Genomic DNA, 19,354 nt, shown 5'->3' with positions numbered 1-19,354 from the left:
TCCAGCATCAACGAAATCCGTATCACCCCGACGCAGCGGTAATGCAATCCGCGGCTCGGTATCCTCCTCGTCGTCCCCCCCCCTCCCCCCGCTTCCCCCTCGCAAAACTCATATCACGAGGGTCGGTCGGTGCACGCTCTGTAAACCACGCGTTCTCGCCTGAATCGCGAGAGAAGAGGTGAGAATACACAACCGACTCGCCGCTCGTGATGAAACCGATTGTAAGAAATCGTATATACGCTCGAATCGTTCGTGTTCAAAGCTCCGGGCCCCAGCATCCCGGCGTGAGGGGCACAAGTGTACGTCGTCGTGTAATGCCTCATCCTCATAGAAAGGCAAGAGAGAGCAGAGAGCCCTCGAGATGTTCGCGACACGCACACACATAGCCGCGCGAGCCCCATGCACACGCACGTGCGCCATGCGAGAGAATAAGAGAGAGAGAGAGAGAGAGAGAGAGAGAGAGAGAGAGAGAGAGAGAGAGAGAGAGAGAGAGAGAGAGAGAGACGAGGGAGCTGCAGACAAGAAGGGGGAAAAGGAAGGAGGCTGGCTGGTGAACGTGTGTGACGCGATGCGGGAGTTGAAGAAAGAGAGGACTCTCGGCGTGGATGCGAGCTTCAGCGCGGGACGAACATAAGGGGATCTTCCGTGCTCCCGGAGGTGGAATGACTGCGGGTGGGGGATAGCACAGAATCGGTGGGAGAGGGGGGAGGCCCGCAGGCCGGCCCGCGGCTTCGGACTCAGTATCCCCGGAGCGATCGAGTCGTGTATCCGGCGAAGTTTGCTGCGTCCCGTGGTCCAGCGTGCGCGCGCATACATATACACGCATACACACAGACACACATATATACATACGTACTGTTGTACGCGCCGGCTACGAAGCGACATACGTGCGTATTTACACGTATACGCGCACGTCGCAACATTACGTTCCCGCCGTTCGCCAGACACGTGCGTACATACACCTGTTCGTCGCGGCGGCACAAGCGCGGCGAAACGCAGACGTCGACTGTCTTGCGCGGGGCACGACGCGTGTTCGCGCGAACCAAGTGTCACTCGTCCTCGTCCTACACGGATCCCCGAAGAAACCGCTTCCTACGAAGAGGAATTCAGGCTTGTTATTCGCGCGCGAGTGAATCTCGGTGCACGTGAGGATTTTTTTCGCGATAAACAAAGTTCGGTCTTCGAAGTGCTCGATTTCGTGAAGTTGTCTTCGCGTCTCCCCGTTACTCGCGCATCGAGGATTGTCACACGTACAAGTGAAATTATCCGATAGCTCGAGCTTCACGTATCGTCCTTCAACATCGTATTACGACATGTCTAAGGATTAAAGGGACAATCGGCGAAGAAACAGCGTTTGGATCTGTGATCGAGAAGGAAGAGAGAGAGTATACGCGACGCTATTAACGCTATTCGGATCGATTTCTATGAACTCGTCGGATCGGGCGTACGTGAAACACGTGCTGTGGACATCGTGGCTCGTGCCTCGTCGAGTCGAGAAAGGCAGGTGCCGAGTATCACGCGTCGAACTTTCGCGCGCTCCGTCGCTTTCTCCTCGCCGACGAATTCGGAGCCGTCGGCGAGTCCGATCATCTCCGAATAATCCGTGAACGCGTTTCGTTGAACGAGGAGAGTTCGCCGATTGATTGGTTTCGCGCCAGAACCGACACACGGCGCGCGAGTGAATCGAAGAAAAATACGCGAGAGAAGACGAACGAGAGAAAGAGGATCGGGCGAAAGGTATCCTTCGCGTCGCTTCTGCTGACGAGGATCCACTCGCTCTCGGTTATCCCTCGAGGATCCGCGCGCGCGCGCGCGTGAATTCTCCGGTTACAAAGTGTCGACGAGTGTTCAGTGTTCAGAGCGACAGAGAAAAATAATCCTCCCTCCACGCCAGGAGGACGCAGGCCAGTGGGATATTCGGTGTTGGTGCGCGGACCGGAAGGATCTGCGGTGTGCAGTGTGCCGATAATAGCGATCGATAATATTCGGTGAGAGTGGTGAGAGAAAGAGAACGAGGGATACGCGCTAACGACAGCAAGAGGACAGCGGAGGGCATCTCGAGAGAGAGAGAGAGAGTGCTTGAGGGAGCGGCCAAAGAGCAGCGCGGGGATATCGGTGATATGCGGTAGTCGAGGGGATTCCCCAGGGAGAGACATGAGGGCGGCCGCCGCCTACGTCCTGTTCCTTGCCCACCTCATACAAGTATGAACCGCGACGTATGTCGCTTCTTTCTCTCCCATTCTTTAGAGTACTCTTTTGCGTACTTTCTTTGAAAAGATTCGTCTAATTAAAGTATCAAGCGATAACAGCACCTTTTAAATTGCAAATACGAACGAATCAATCTCTTGGAATAGATAAGTAAAACCAGGGTTGGGAAGTAACGCGTTACTTGTAACGTCGTTACCGTTACCGTTACCTTTTTTTCGGTAACGATCGTTACTTTTTTCTCTTTGTAACGGTAACGTCGTTACATTTTTACACTAACGGTAACGAATTAGCCGTTACTTTTATCGTTACTTTTTAGTTCTTTGTTATCTTATATCTATTCAATAGATGTATTTTTTGAAAAATATTTTGTAGTCTTCTATCATAGGCTGCATTCCGATAGTCACTGCCAGTACTGAAAATCTATAGTAACGTAAATTATAGATTTTACAATACCGATAGTGAATATTGGAATCACACTCTTAATAATATCAATATTTAAAAACAATGTTCGATAAAAATTTTCGACAAATTTGAAATTTGTAAATTACAATTTAAATTCCTGTAAAAATAAGTGTATTGAAAAGTAAAGATATTAACATAAAAAATTAGAATCATTAAATAAGTTTAATATAAAAAACGCTTGCTATATATAGAGACTAATTTAGAATTTTTAATTGTAACATAGATTATTATATTTAATATTGATTATTAAATAATTTTATAATCTAACAGATTGCTTTAGCATTAGAAAAAACAAAAACCTAACGAAAAAGTAACGAATCGTTACTTTCCAAGTAACGAGTAACGGTAACGAGTTACTTTTTACAAAAAATAACGATAACGCGTTACTTTTATAGAGTAACGCGCCCAACCCTGAGTAAAACGATATAAATCATCTGTAGAATAGAATAAGAAAATGTAAACAGTATTCTCTGAATAAAATTTAAAATCTTGACGTTAATTAAATCCGTTCGTTGCGTATTCGACGCGAATCTACAAAATACATAAAATAATATTATAAAAAATTATACAAACTTACAAGTCCACGGTTTTATCATTAATGAATATAAAGAGATAAAGAGAGAGATATAGAGTATATTTCAAAAATCAAATGTTATTTCCAAATAAATGACTTTATATTAACATGGTATATTAAAATAACTGAAACATCTTCAATATCGTTATATGCAGCCGAGTAAAAAATTAATAATGTAAATTCCGCATTTATCGCAATATCTTTTAACGCGGACATTTAAAGTCGCTATTTAAGAGCCGTAGAAAGCACGGCATGTGCGAGAAGATCGTTAGTGCTATTTGTATTGATAATCAGCGCGAACGCGCACTTTTTACTGCTCGCGAACGGCGGTTTTCGCGGTCGTTAAGACAAGATTACGTTGCGTTAACGTTGTGTACAATACTCTCTTTCTCTCTCTCTCTCTCGATCGATCGATCGATCGTTCGCGATAAAGTTTCAACTTTTAAATAACAAGCCGAGTGAAAAATGTCCAGTTTTCTTTCGTCCTCGACAACGAGCGAGATCGGGGGGAGAAAAAAGTCAATGCGGTGGTACAAGTGGTATTCGAACAGGTGATGCAAGCACTCAGCGCGGCGTGCATACGTATACCCCGGGGCCACATGCCACATGTACCATTCGTAAAAATAAACAGTTGCGACAGGCGCGGCCATTACGATGTACTTGTGTGCGATTGAAGCTTCTCTTATTACGCGTTTACCGACTAGATGTTTCTCGCTCATGGGTAATACAAAGGTGTAGCTTGAATCAATATAAGCCACCCTTTAGTTGCATTTGCAAGAGTTGTACCGAAAAAAGTAAAAAGTAATTTTACCGTGAATCTAACATTACAATTATATACTTATGCGTGATGCTTTATTTATTACATTTAATAATTTGCTTAGGATAAAGTTGTATTTGTCTCGCTATATGTATATTAGGTGTACAATTTTGCTTCCGCCGTTTTCCTATAGATGGCTTTAGCGATAAGTAGTGGTCGAAATAAATAGATCGTAGACGTCATGCGATAAACTTGGGCATCCGTCAACATAACCCCATAGAAACATTAGTCGATTTGTGTCCGCATCATAAAGTTATTCTCCATTGAAAATGTCAGTTTACGAGCCAAATTCTCGTCATTTGCGGGAGGTTTTAATTTTCTGCTTCAATATGAAGAAATCTGCGGCTGAGGCTCATCGAATGCTCTCGAATACTTATGGTGAAGCCGCTATTAGCGAAAGAACGTGTCGTGAGTGGTTTCGACGCTTCAAGAACGGTGATTTTCACGTCGAAGACCGGCATAGCGGTGGAAGAGAGAAGGTTTTCGAAGATGCAGAATTGGAGGCATTACTTAATATGAAGACTCGAGTCAAAGTCAAAAAGAATTGGCACAATTTCACATATAACCAGTTTTTTACAATAAAGCCTCGAATTTCGGGGAAAAAAAACGGCGGAAGCAAAGTTGTACACCTAATATTTCGTATCGTGTACATCCGTCAAATATACGCAAGACGTGCAGAATAATTACAACGTCTGCTGAAACAAATGTCACAGTCAATGATTCTGGTAATTTAGTATAATTTTCTATATCTTGTCGTTAACATTATTGAAAACATAATAATGTAACAGGAAGCATCTATGCTCCATCTCTACGAATATCATTTCGTTACCGCTATGATTTAAATAAAATCCGCTGATACGTCGCGATCGTGTGTGTCGGAAGTTAATTTGCAAGACAATATATAATGTGTGTATACGTGAGATTTCCATACTTGCCCTCGATCATTATAGATCACTGCGATCTCGGTGTGCAAGCGTTGGCTCCTTTCGAATGCTCACAGTTTATACCGCTTGTTGCATCATCGTATACAAGGTGCTATCGTGCGTAATGCAGCATCTGCGACGCGAAGCCGTTCTCACGTACGTCTTTTCATCTCACGGTCTTCCGTCTTGTTGAACGATCAGTGATACAAAGCTGTTTTTACGCAGAGACATAAAACGAGTGAATCTTATTAATATTATTATCACATCTATTTTTCTATCTCTATTTAAAATCAACACAATATGCGAGCGATAGATAATATTGTAGACGTTAATGATGATTAACGTATTTGAAAAATATGTCTATTTTATTTTAAAGAAATACTTTAAATCATAGTTTTGCTAAAAAAATTATTAATCTATTAATCTTCATATATAAATAAGTAATAAAACATTTCATAAATCTATTAAATCTAAAATATTTAATAATCTGTAATTTCTTAAATTTTTCTCCAAGTTTTTATATTCTTTATTTTTTATATGTACCGGCGAAGAACAATTTTTTTCATAATATACAATATTTGACTTGAGAGAACGAGAAATACGCGATTTAATTATCGCTGATATTACTCGCCGATATATTAGCTATATATATCATTTGAATATAAATTATATACGGGTATCCAGGTTAAATAATTAAAACGATTATTGGCCAAAATTGCGCACTGGCCTCAATGTTGATACGTAAAAAGCGATTATATATTAATTACATACATTAAAACAAATTAGTGGTAAATTGCTGTAAAGTGGAGTGATTAGATAAATAGATGCAAGAGAAGCAATGATTCATTCGATTTCGAGCAAGTAATGTATTAAATTATCTGTGCCCTTAGATATTGACGCGATAAAAAGCTCTCTTGTTACTTTCTTCTACGATGTTTACTCTCTAAACGAAATTAGTCTTGTTCTTTGTATAGAAATATAGCGCTTTGTAAAGGTGGCATTTGATTTACATGTCAAAATTTAAGTATAGATTAATATACTTGAAAATTTAACATCAAACAACTGTAAATAAATTGTCCATCCGACTGTCACCGGAGAAGAACAGCTTTTAATTCTTCGGAAAATTAATATAATTGAGAAAGAGAGAGAGAGAGAAATCATATTATGATACATTTTACATACAAAGATTAATCAGAAATGCGATTAAGTTTTATACAATAGCAAAAAATGCAATCCATGATCGAGATACATTTTTGATCAACATCTTACGGTGACATTTCATATTGTCCTCGTAATCATTTCGTTTTTTTGTACCATTATATGTAACGTGTCGCCGGAGGACTGCTTATGCCTTATAACACGATTCTCCGCGAATTGCACAAGGATATGGGAGCGCGGCGCTACATCCTTCTCCTTGTTCTCAGCCAGAGGAGATACATACTTACGCCATAAATACGACTTGTTTGCGGATGTTGCCCTGTCACTTGCTTTATAATTTTCTTACTGCGTCCCTCTCTCCTATTACTTTCTCGGCTAGCTTTGTCCAGAAACGACATATCACGCAATCTTCGTTATTGCAGCGAATTTTCATATTTTTCTATGACATAGTCGAATAAATATTCTGTGACAACTGTTCTTTTTAGCATTCTAGTAATTTTATGAATCTTTTAAATTTAATTTTGTATTTAATGTTCAATTTCAGCTTACACGAAATATGCAATTTGTATTCTGTCTACGGATTGTGCTTGTCACACGTCACCGTTACATCGCATCGGGAATGTACGTTAATGTTGCAATTATGTAATATGTTAATGTCAAACTCTATGCGGGTATTCCTTTTTGCATAAATTATAATATGCAGTTTATATACTTTTGCCAAAAGTTTATACTTTTTTGGGGGGAGACAGCACGTGTTAAAATAAAAATAATTACAACTTATTTCCCTCAAAGTTATCCCGTTGTTCCGCCGTAATATCTCGGGGAAAGAACTCGAGAGCACAATCATCGCGAAAATGATTAAATTATAAATATCAAACGTAAATTGCCGGGTTAAAATACGATGCGTGTATTTGCCGGCGAGAGGGGAGGCGGGCAAGCAAATCCACGCTTCCGTAACGATCGACAATTTCGGTCCAAGCCGACGAATAATGGGAGATTAGGAGTCTCGCTCCGACCCGGAGTTACCGGGGGTCACCTCCTCTTCTGGCCCTCTCTCTTATAAACAACTTTCGAAGAACGAGCCCCGCGGTAGAGAAGAGAGGGTTCCCGCGCCATCCCGTCGTTCCCTCGATGATTTCGACCTAGTGCAATTAAGCGCCACCGCCGTGTGTTGCTCTCTTTCAATTACAGTCCGCGCGGAATTACCGTTATAACGCGCGATGTCTGACGTCGAAAAAAAATTCCCCGAAAGCGGTCCGAATTCGCTTGCGTTAAATTCGTACCCGTGTGTCTTCTCGCCATGACAATACTCTTCCGTGATTTTAATTTAAAAGAACATCAGCGTAAATTCGTATCCACGTATGTCCTCGATGACGATATCCTTTACTCGATTTTAATCTTAAAAACACTTTCTCGGCGTGTATCTCGTAACGCGAAGGAACTAGCCATCGCGCGCGAAGAAAAAATCTGAGAGATCGAGAATGCGAGAGGATTTTATATCTCGCAAGGTTGCAAGGTTTAATCTACAAAGCGATTACTGCCGCGCGATTTCTTGCGCGATTCTCCAGATCCTTCCACGAGCGCAGCTGACGCTTCTCCCGACCATGGGGATCGATGATTGGGTCCGCGATTGAGATCAACCCGGAAGTAGACGCGTGATCTTTCAAACGATGAAACGACTCTGTATCCCTACTTAGATCGTTACTATAACATCTAGTGTATGAGAAATTAGTTCTCTTTTTCTAATATATTGTATATTAATATATATTTCTCGAAATATACTACTTGCCAGGTATATAAATATGAAACCGGAATTTTTGTATAGAAAATACACGTTTATTGTATGAAAATGATAAAAAATATTTTATTCCAAGTATTGCCCATTGCTAGCTATACATTTTTCCCATCTCTCTGACAATTTGTGGATGCCACGCCAAAAAAGCTGTTGCTCCTTTGAGGCAAACCAGTCATCGAGCCATTTTCGTACATTTTCGTAAGAAGTGAAGTGCTGCTCAGCAAGTGCGTGTCCCATCGATGCAAATAAGTAGTAATCGGATGGAGCCAAGTCTGGCGAGTAAGCCGCATGCGAAAGTATTTCCCAACTAAACGCCTCAATCGTTTCCTTGACCGGTTTTGCCGTGTGCGATGGTGCATTATCATGAAGCAAAATCACTTTGTGTCGCCTTTTTTGATATTCTGGTCGTTTTTCACGCAAAGCTTGATTCAAATCGAGTTGTTGTTGCGTTTGAGCGTCATCCTCATCCAACAATGTTTGCAATTCGCTGTCTTCAAACTTTTTCGTTGGTCTTCCACGTTCTTCGTTTCTCACGTCAAAATCGCCACTTTTGAATTTTTTAAACCACTCAAAGCACTGTGATTTACCAAGAGCACGCTCACCGTAAGCTTCGACAAGCATTCGATGCGATTCTGCAGCAGTTTTCTTCAAATGGTAACAGAAAATCAATGCTGTCCGCAAATCGTAGTTTCCAGGTACAAAATTCGACACGTTCAACGCTATTAAAAACTATGCTGTTGTATGAAACTTGTATTGTTGTGAATTGAAAATCTTTATCAGATGTCAAAACAAGAAAATGGCGCCAATGACGCGGTTTGACGGTAACTACATTGACAGCTAGGGCCATTTATGGACAAATTCCGGTTTCATATTTATATACCTGGTAGATATATACTATTTGTAGACATTAATCAATTCTGATTAATTGAGGAAGATGATAGAAAAAATACCATCTTTGCAGTAAAATATTTGTTGCATATCGCTATGATTTTTTTTACTTATAAAATTCCTCGTAAATCGCCACTAGACGATCGTTGTGATGTTTTTATTTGACGCGAGTCGCGGTGCATAATCGCGATTAATCGAACGCGTTTGACTTCGAACCGTCTGATTAAAGACGATTTCACGGGAAGCCGCGGTCTTACGAATCGGAAAGTGTTGATGCGGCCTGACTAACGTGAATATCCAGCTAGCGGGTCGACTGTGAGTCTGCCATTGCGATTTTCCACGACGAGAATTTCGCGGCGGCGCGTTGAACAACGAAGAGAAAGAAAGACGACGAATCTTTCTATTAAGCTTGAAATTGCACGAGGCATCCGACAATTATCGTAAATCCCCGTTATGGATCCATCGGATACCAGGATTGATTCGCACTCGTCTGCATATGTGCGGCGAGATACACCTGTGATTCGCCTCGGCGACTTTTATCGGCCGCCGCCGCGATTGATAATTCATCGCGACTCCCATCGCCGTGGCTTAATTATCCGCTGTACTTGCCATGGACGTATCATCGGCTCCCGTTTAATATGAGAAATGCGGTTTACTCTTAGCGCGATTCAGACCGTTAACCACATCTATGCGATCTTTCCTGTTCTCAAACGACCAGCAATCCACGCTCTTTCTCTCCAGAATATTTTACGTCATTATTTATTGACTGATTCAGTCACTCGTGCTCCGGTCGACTTGACCATTACGTTATTATTGCACGCGAATATATATTCTGTAATTTTGTTATTATATACTTTCACATTAACATTTATTCAAATATTATAATAATCTTGATTAATAATTTGAGAAGTAATTGTAACGATTTTGAACACCTATATTTTACGCATTTATCTTTGCGATCTATTACCCAAAGGGATACGAGAATACTATATCGGATTAATTAATATTTCTACATTATTAACAAATAATCAATTGGCAATGATTATCATACAGGGGAACAATTGAAAATGATTGATGAATCTATTAACAATGCTCAAAGATATCTTGGAAATCTTCAACTTTTCCTTTGTCAATTCACACGAGAAACTTTCCACTGATATTCTCTCACCATGAAACTTTAGCGCGTATCTTATCTCGTCGAAGTACGCTGTCGCAATTTTCTCGCAATCCTTCGCCGACAAGTCATAGTCTTACGATCGACAAAAATTTTTTATTCGACGTGAGCGAGGTATAATTAATCGGTCGTGATTGATTAACCAGCCGATTGACTCGCGGAATCTCGCGGAACACGAATTATTTCGAACACGATAGCTCCGATCGCGGCGGCCTTAGTTCCGGCGCGCCTTGTCGGGTCCCGCGTTTCAAGAGGAGCCTGAAAGAGGAGCGGTCCACCGAGACACCGTAATTACACGCTCGCGCGATCACGAGGCCCTTCGCGGCGTAGCCGTTTATTGCACCGACGAGATTTCGCGGTGCCGTTAATTAACGCAAACTCGTTAAATTCGATCTATCTGCGCGACTTAATTAAAATTTGCGGTACGCATCCGCCACGGCGTAGACCGATGGCTCGGCTTCTTCCGCGTGACAGGCACGAGATAAAGTCGGGAGCAAGATATACATACATATATACTATCCCGCTTGCGCTTCTTGTTCGACGACAACGACGAAGACGACCCATTAAGCCTGCGCCTTCTTCCGCTTTCGTCCTGGGAACCGATCTGGAGCTTCTCGCGCATCTCTCACCTCGATCCATCCTCTTCTCTCTCTCTCTCTATCTCTCTCTCTTGCTTTTTTCTCTTGCAATCGTTTCGTTCCGTGTCTATCGGCGTGGCCAATTATCGGCGTCAGGAGGAAGACGAGCAGGAATGTTTCACTGTTGAAAGTGAAAACGACGGTTAACTAGTAGGATGGGCCCCGCGCGATTGGCGACTTACGCTACGTATCTGCGACGATGAGGAACGAGAAAAGATCGGTAAGAAGGAAAGAGAAAAATGCAGAAAAAAGTCACAAACAAAATATTAATCTCGAATCCGATGATGATTGAAGAAAAGATAGAGAAAAAGAGAGAGCGGGACGGAAATAACGCGGAACGTGATGATAATCGAGGAGGCGTAAACGGAGAATCCTTGAGGGCAGAAGAAGCATCTTCCGCGCGGGTGAGAGAAGCACATTGGCCAAGGAAAAAGCTCGTTGCGCGGCGAGAACGAACGAGAGGAAAGGAACGGGGAAGAAAGATGAAGACGGAAAGCGGGCGCGCACAGCAGCCGAAGCGGTGCCGGGGTCGGGTTTTTAAGCGAAACGTTTAGCCGGTGGTCACGCGAATCCTCTATAAAAATCAGCCCGGAGGCGAGCAACCACGGCGAATGCTCGGCAGATAGACAGATAATATGGCTCGGTGGCGTTGCCCCGTGTGGCGTTGTGCTGGGGCCCCAGTCTGGTGTACCCCTATGGACCTCAACGGCGCACAGGTGCGTGCCTGCGAGTCCTGTTTTCCGTGTGGTTTGCCTGTAGTAAGGAACGCAAGGAAGGGCAGGGAAGAGAAACGAGTTCACTGTCGAACGAACCTATGGTACATGGAGAGCTTTTACGAGTTCGTGGAAACAAACTCGTCGCGGATGTTGCTCTTAGGAGTTTCGGAACGCGTTAAATGTAATGAGACACCTTGATACGCATGGCTACAATGGACCCGTTGAAAAGCGCGTGACATGGATATTAATTCTTTCAGTTATTCCGCTAATTAATTTATTTTTTATTACATGAATATGGAAAAAAATCTCAGACAATAGAAAGGGGGTCATATTTCAAATGATGGCAGTTTGAAAGATTTCACGATTATCGAGCAATAGGTTCTCTCTCTTTTTGAAAACTGGCATGATTTCTTTGGACTGATGTCAATCGGATTTTTTTGTCCATCTTCTCCGTTATTCGATCGAAAAGCAGAAAGAAAGAACGAGCGCGAAAGGGAAGTTCGCAAGTCAATGCGGGAACGGCGCGAATACCACTCGCCTCGAGAAGAAAGATGCGGTTTTCTTTTTTTTCTTCGCAGATGCTTCTGTGCTTCATTGGCCGCCTCCGGCTCTTGTTTTCTTGTCCTTCACCGACGACGACCGTGGATAAAAGAATGACGATCTTGTGAACGTGTTGGCAGGTGTAACTGGTGAAACTTCGGGACGATCTATTAACAGTTACTTTATTTCGCGTTTCTCGGAAAAGACTCGCATCGATCTTTCAGATATGCATTTATAGTTATAGTATCTTTTACCTTCTGCGAAAAAAGACACGATATATATATTATCTTCTTTACATGCAAAACTGATAAAACGCTCACTGTCTATCAAAATTATAATCGCTATTCTCCATCACAAGTCGAATCACTTGTTGGAATTATACACCACTTACCATCCAGTTCTCCTTTACCTCATCTTAAATGCATAGTACGTGCATCTTGCATTTCACACACATAAATAGCACACGCGACTGAAATATGCGTTGCAAACGGCCGACCGTTTAGAAGAACGACATAGCGGGATTTATCGCCGGTAGTTTGTTTTGTTTGGGAATTTCAATAATGAGACTATCTGAAATTCAAACGGGAAGGGACCCCCTCGGTACGATCGGCTCGCTGCTCATTTTCGTGTTCACTGAACTCGAGCAACGCGCCAACGTCGATTATGATTAAGTGCGCTCCTTAACGCTCAGTCCCCTTTCCCCGTCAACTGCGGGCCATGTTTTTCTTCTTAATTTATTATCGCGTTTTAAACCCACTCGATTTAGTCGATTTATAATCGCTCCACTGCGGCCACTGTCGCGCGTACTTACGCAACGTGTAATTGGGAATAATCACCCCCGTGTAATCTATAGTCCGCTGATTAGAGACTGCGGCGATCGCTTTCTTTTCGCTGCGCGATGATCTTTTGTACTGGCGCTCCAGGTAGTTTGAAACTGATTGTTTTACACTTACAAATCCTTATCGCGAGAGATAAGACCGCAAAATAAAATTGCGATTTATAATATTGTACAAAGTTACGGTCTCGCAAATTTGCGAATAATATTTGCACCAGCAACTGTGGGTTAAATCTTGTCTCATACTCACATACTTTATTAATTTCTTTTTCTTAATTCATTTTAGACACAGATCCAAGATTTAGAAGTTACAACTCTCAAAAATTTTATAATAATTTTCTCATAATTACCGGCTCAAAATTCATCTTAGATAGTTTATAAGTATGAATAAATTTCAAGAAGTTTTTGAAAATATTAAAGTGAGTTGCTATTACTGATTTGGAATTAATTATAAAGGAGGCGAGAATCGAAAAAGAGGAGAGAAATGCCTCGTACATAGGATGATTGCTTAGATAGAATGAACGGATCGTTATTGACATTTTATCGAATTCTGTACGCAGTTATTAGTTAATAGAACGAAACCGATACGCGTCTGCATCACAGATAGACACCTTGCGTAAAAGCATGATCATGAAACACCGACTCACACCTGTTCCTCTTCCTGTCGTTTCGGGCCCGTGATTCTTGCAGGCAGACAAGCAGGTAGGTAGAAGACGTTCAGACCGACGATGCTGCAGCCCATCTCTCCGGTCCAGCCCGGTCGATCGGGTTTCATCGTTTCTTGACTAGGGCTAACAAAAAGTTCATCGATAGCGGCCTGCCGTTTTTATGCAGCGACGATAAGTTCCCATGAGTCTTCCCATAACAAATACGATACAACACCTATACGCATTCGTCTGAGATCTCATTCAGGAAAGAAAAAAAAATGTATTTAGAAAACTTAATTTTTCCGTTAAACGGAGATGAGAACTATCTGTCATTAATTATCGCTGGGTCATCTCTGCGATATTATATTTTTGAATTTTATTATCCGAATGATAGGAAGCATCTTAAGCATGTTCTTTACGATTAATTGTAAATCAGATTATTGTCTCGTTGTCAGTCACGAAAGAAAGTTACTCACTTGAGAGATGTTTTCCACAATTATTAATTTCGACGCCTTTAACAACTGCTGCTTTACAAATTAGGCGGCGAATTTTATTATTTGATCATGTGACACATTTAAACGAGATTTCGTCACCAACGAGATATACAAATAAATGATGCATGACAAAAGAAATTTTTTTAAATCAAATAACATAAGAAAACACGACAACAAAAATATTATTCAAAGAATGTCTTCAAGAAAAATCTAGTGATTAATACGCTAGAGCAATATTATAATAATCTTTATTTAACTTCAGCTTAACGCCAAGAAGTGGACTTGGTTTACACAATACCTATAACTTACATACCTTTCTCATTCTCTAATACATACCCTTATAACTACCTTATATTCCTATTTTTTCTTATAACCTTCTGCTTCTCCTTCCAAATTTTCCTTAATAACCTTCCTTTCGCATCATCTAACACATCGTTCCACAATTTTTCCTCTACTTCATTCTCATCCTAACCTATTTCTATAAACCAACTTTTAGTTACATCACAATCTTTAAAATAATGACTTATACAATCTTCGCCTATACCGCAAAATACACAGGCATACGCTTCCTCCCCTAACCAATATTTATTTCTATCCTCCATGTTTCCGCACTTTAACCTTAATAAAGCCCTTACGCTGTCGCCTAAATTTCCTATATCCATATTTCCTTCCCTTAAATACATTGGTCCTTCCAACCTTATTTCCAAATCCTTGTATTTCTTATTATATCTACGCTAGAGCAATATTAATCAGATAAATTTCTATTCGGAGTTTGATCGTTTCTCGTCTATGTGATAATAAAGAGGCCAAAACGGCGGGGGTCCGCGGGACTTCCCACGCGAAGTAAGACTTTTTTAATTATTTCGGTAATTTGTAGCCGCGTTAGAGGCAGTCTGGCAGCCTTGCCGATGGGGCTTGGCGAGCGGGTAGCAAATAATATTAAGTATAGGTCTGCCTATATCTCTCGCGAAAGGGAGGAAGAGAGATATATGGCAGAGCCTAAGCCCGTAGTATAACCGGGGCAGCACAACACAAACTCGTAAAACGTGAGCATACGAGACACAACGGAACGGAGTGCAGATACGAGACGTGCAATACGAGCGACCAATGCACACGTACTTACACACACACGCGCGCGCGCGCGCGCGCACACACACTCGGAGATGAGATTCGTCCGTGCAGATTCTACGGTATAAAATTAAATGGTGTTCGGTAGGTCTATTTCACTCGGGCAGGTAGCAGCCACCGGTAATTACTACCTATGACTTGGGAGCTCAGAGATAAAATGAAAGGCCTCGGACGATTTTCGAAACCGAAATCGCATCAGTCGCCGATGCGATGCTGCTGCTGTTGCTGCTGCTCCCTTTTCTATCTCTCCCTCTTGCCAACTCTCGCCCATTCTTTCTTTCCTTCTACAATTGGAAGTAGAGTCGCGCGAATTGATCGCGCCTCGTGGCTTTCACAATTTATAATGATTGAAGAAATAAAAAGATGATAAAAATATATAATTTCCATTATATTTATTATTATGCAAAATACGAGAGATTACGTAATCAGTTTAAAAAAAATTATTGCATCCTTGTCGCGTCCTTTCTTTTCTTTCTCTATATAAATATGCCAAGTATTCAAAATTGCGTTTATTGCACGAGTTGTTTAAAGCAATGTAAAAATTATTTAACTTAATTTATTATGAAGAACTTTGTAGGCGCATCGCCTCTTTCCAATTAACATTAACATATAATGATAAGATACGGGTACTTTCATCGACGTGTCCCGCTGTGATGCCAGACGGTAGCAGGTTCGCAATTAAGATATTAAAAGAACACCTCTCTTCCATAGGTTTACATAATCATAGCCGAGTATAATTACATATTTACATAATTACGTATATAACATGCACACGGTTATTCCCCGCCTATGTTTAGCCCGCTAATGAAATCGGCGATAATAATCGATTTGTAGATAACCCATTCTGGTGCACTTATTCACTTTTTGAATCCTTGTATCAGTCTCGAGTTAAATACGATGGTTCCCAGTTTCAGATATATAGGATGTCCCATTTTAAAGGACCACTCAAATATCTCAGAAACACTGCGTTAAATCGAAAAATGTTTCAAACAAAAGTTGTGTGGCTTCAAGGGGGCCATAAGATGGTGTCATTGGTTTGAGTTTGGATGGCATCGTTAAGGTCAAGTCAAGGATATCTTTAACTTCTTAAATGAAGCCCCCTATTTTTTATTGCATATTCTTATAGCTTATGTCGAGATCTTTCCAAAACACTATAATAAAGTATTTTTTCATTAAGTACTTTTTGAGTTATTTTATATTTTCATCTAACATATTTTGATATAAAAAATAAAATATTTCGTAAAATATTCAGTTTTCGATAATCTTACCGTAATACTTTTATGTACAGAATAACGAGACAAATCAATTAGTATAAAAAAATAATTGTTTTTAAGAAAATTATGTACAATGTATTTTTTAAAATAATTATTTTTTTTTAGCACTAATTGATTTGTCTCATTATTCTGTACATAAAAGTATTACGGTAAGATTATTGAAAACTGAATATTTTACGAGATATTTTATTTTTTATATCAAAATATATCAGATTAAAATATAAAATAACTCAAAAAGTACTTAATGAAAAAATACTTTATTATAGTGTTTTGGAAAGCTCTCGAGATAAGCTACAAGAGTACTAAATAAAAAATGGGGGTTTCCATTTAGGATTTTAAAGTTGACCTTCACATGACCTTCAAATGATTTTCCAAGGTCAAATTATTGTCACCATCTTATGGCCCCCTTGAAGCCACACAACTTTTGTTTGAAACATTTTTCGATTTAACGCAAAGTTTCTTAGATATTTGAGTGGGTCCTTTAAAATAGGACACCCTGTATATCGGCATATATCGAACTCTGTTGTCGTACGTTTGTGATTTATTCTAAGTACTACTAATGATGTTAAGATACTTTAATAAATGAAATAATTGAATAAAAGAAAATTAATTTTTTTAAATAAAGTGTGTCATCTTTTTATTATTTAATTATAATGGTTCATTATTATTCGGCAATACGATTGAAAAATAGTAAAAAAATTCGAGACAGATTTCACCTTCATTATTCGTCCAATAAAAGGAAAATCGCGCCGAATGGCTTTTCGAAAGTTCTGTCAGATCTGATTTTCGCGACTCGGCAAATGAGCTCTCTCGAAAGAGGGCCAGAACAAAGGAAAGAGGAAGACGCGCTGGAGAGGATACGGTAGAATCGTCGTTTCTCAGTATACATTCCGCGGGTGTTTCTTCGTTTGTTTTTTTTTTTTTTTGCTTTTTTTGCTTTTTTTCGGACGAATTATTCGTACTTCTTGCTAGCGCGAATTTCGCAGGAGTGTATATATAAAAGTAGGCGCACCGAAGTATGGCTCGCTGCACCTTGGCTATGCGGAAAGGAAAGGCTCTTCTTCAACGGCGAACCGACCGACCGATAGCCACGCGAGCGCGTATGCACACGCACGCATACAGACACGCGTGCAACTCGGCACACATCGAAGGCCGTCCCTCTGTTCGTCTCTCGAGCACGTATATACATATACGGAGCGGGTAGCGTTGTGACAGGTTACAAAGACGCATACATGCTCTGACGGCAACGATAACGCATCTACGATAGATATAAAATACTCTGCGAATCTCATTCCATCTCTAAATGTTCAGAAACTTATTCTCCGAAACTTGAGCTGGACATCTAAGTCTGATTTGGTCATGAGAAAACGACTCGAAAATTAATTTCGTACGCCTTTTCAAAAGTATGTCTCTGCAACTCGGTCATTAAAAAGGCAATAACACAGTCGGGTGTATAATTTAAGAATCTTATTTTTCAATGTAAATCATGAAACCTGTTTAAAGGACAATGGAGTTATTACAATGCGCGCGTAATGTGCGGTTAGAAAGGGATGAACTTTCAACTTAATAACCGCGAAAGCGAGCGCCGCTGCGAAAGACGAAAGAAACGAACGCTCCGAAGGCGCGGTGTCAGGATAGGGAAGTGGCCGCTAATACGAGGTGTCCCCCACCTTTATTACACCTCGACAGTCCCAGGGAACTTCAATTATCGCTGGGTGGCAGTCGACTCCGACCATGTGGGAAAATACTGGGATAGTGAGACTCGTGTCTTTTTTCAACGATGAATGCGAAAATCATCATGACCGAATTCGAGCTGTACAGATTTTTTGAAGTTGAACGAAAAGAATTTTTATCATCCTTTCAAATAATAAATAATCAAATAAAAATTAAATGAGAGGTATATAAGAGAATAATTAAGAAAAATATTTAACTTTAATTAAAATTTACTTCTATTAAATAACAATTAAATATTCCAACATTATATCGCACAATATTATTAATATCTTTGCTCTTATCTCTTTACATACACTTTATTTAAAAACAAGCATGTATAATATATTTTGCCTATATTATAACATAATAGGCGATATATACAGGGTGTCCCATTTTAAAGGACCCACTCAAATATCTCAGAAACACTGCGTTAAATCGAAAAATGTTTCAAACAAAAGTTGTGTGGCTTCAAGGGGGCCATAAGATGGTGACAATAATTTGACCTTGGAAAATCATTTGAAGGTCATGTGAAGGTCAACTTTAAAATCTTAAATGGAAACCCCCATTTTTTATTTAGTATTCTTGTAGCTTATCTCGAGAGCTTTCCAAAACACTATAATAAAGTATTTTTTCATTAAGTACTTTTTGAGTTATTTTATATTTTAATCTGACATATTTTGATATAAAAAATAAAATATTTTGTAAAATATTCAGTTTTCAATAATCTTACCGTAATACTTTTATGTACAGAATAATGAGACAAATCAATTAGTGCCAAAAAAAAATAATTATTTTAAAAAATACATTGTAAATAATTTTCTTAAAAACAATTTTTTTTTTTTATACTAATTGATTTGTCTCATTATTCTGTACATAGAAGTATTACGGTAAGATTATCAAAAACTAAATATTTTACGAGATATTTAATTTTTTATATCAAAATATGTCGGATTAAAATATAAAATAACTCAAAAAGTACTTAATAAAAAAATACTTTATTATAGTGTTTTGGAAAGATCTCGACATAAACTATAAGAATATGCAATAAAAAATAGGGGGCTCCATTTAAGAAGTTAAAGGTATCCTTGACTTGACCTTAACGATGCCATCCAAGCTCAAACCAATGACACCATCTTATGGCCCCGTTGAAGCCACACAACTTTTGTTTGAAACATTTTTCGATTTAACGCAAAGTTTCTTAGATATTTGAGTGGGTCCTTTAAAATGGGACACCCTGTATATATTATATATAAAATGTTATTAACATATTGATACAGTATATTACAAAAATGACGTTATTAAAATATTATCGTGAATTGCTGCATCCCACTTTCCAATCCGGTGCCAAAATTTCGTCAGATATTCCGGTC

The 19,354-nt window shown here is 39.9% G+C and overlaps 1 protein-coding gene across 2 annotated transcripts in view; it reads left to right on the top strand.

Annotated features, from left to right (window-relative positions):
- Window positions 1-560: 560 nt before the first annotated feature.
- The window catches only part of Ser (protein serrate), a 51,001-nt gene continuing 32,207 nt past the window's right edge, over window positions 561-19,354 (top strand). For both annotated transcript variants that reach the window (XM_070299884.1, XM_070299883.1), the window contains exon 1: window positions 561-2,202. In XM_070299884.1, coding sequence (XP_070155985.1) covers window positions 2,155-2,202 — 48 coding nt within the window. In that variant the 5' untranslated portion in view covers window positions 561-2,154. The remainder of the gene's footprint in view (window positions 2,203-19,354) is intronic.

Source organism: Polyergus mexicanus, unplaced genomic scaffold (genome assembly GCF_030449975.1).
Source record: "Polyergus mexicanus isolate NDT 795.1 unplaced genomic scaffold, iyPolMexi1.0 SCAF_8, whole genome shotgun sequence".
In the NCBI taxonomy this organism is placed as follows: domain Eukaryota; kingdom Metazoa; phylum Arthropoda; class Insecta; order Hymenoptera; family Formicidae; genus Polyergus; species Polyergus mexicanus.
The sequence above is the reverse complement of the archived record's forward strand: the minus strand, read 5'-3'. Positions and strand labels throughout refer to the sequence as shown.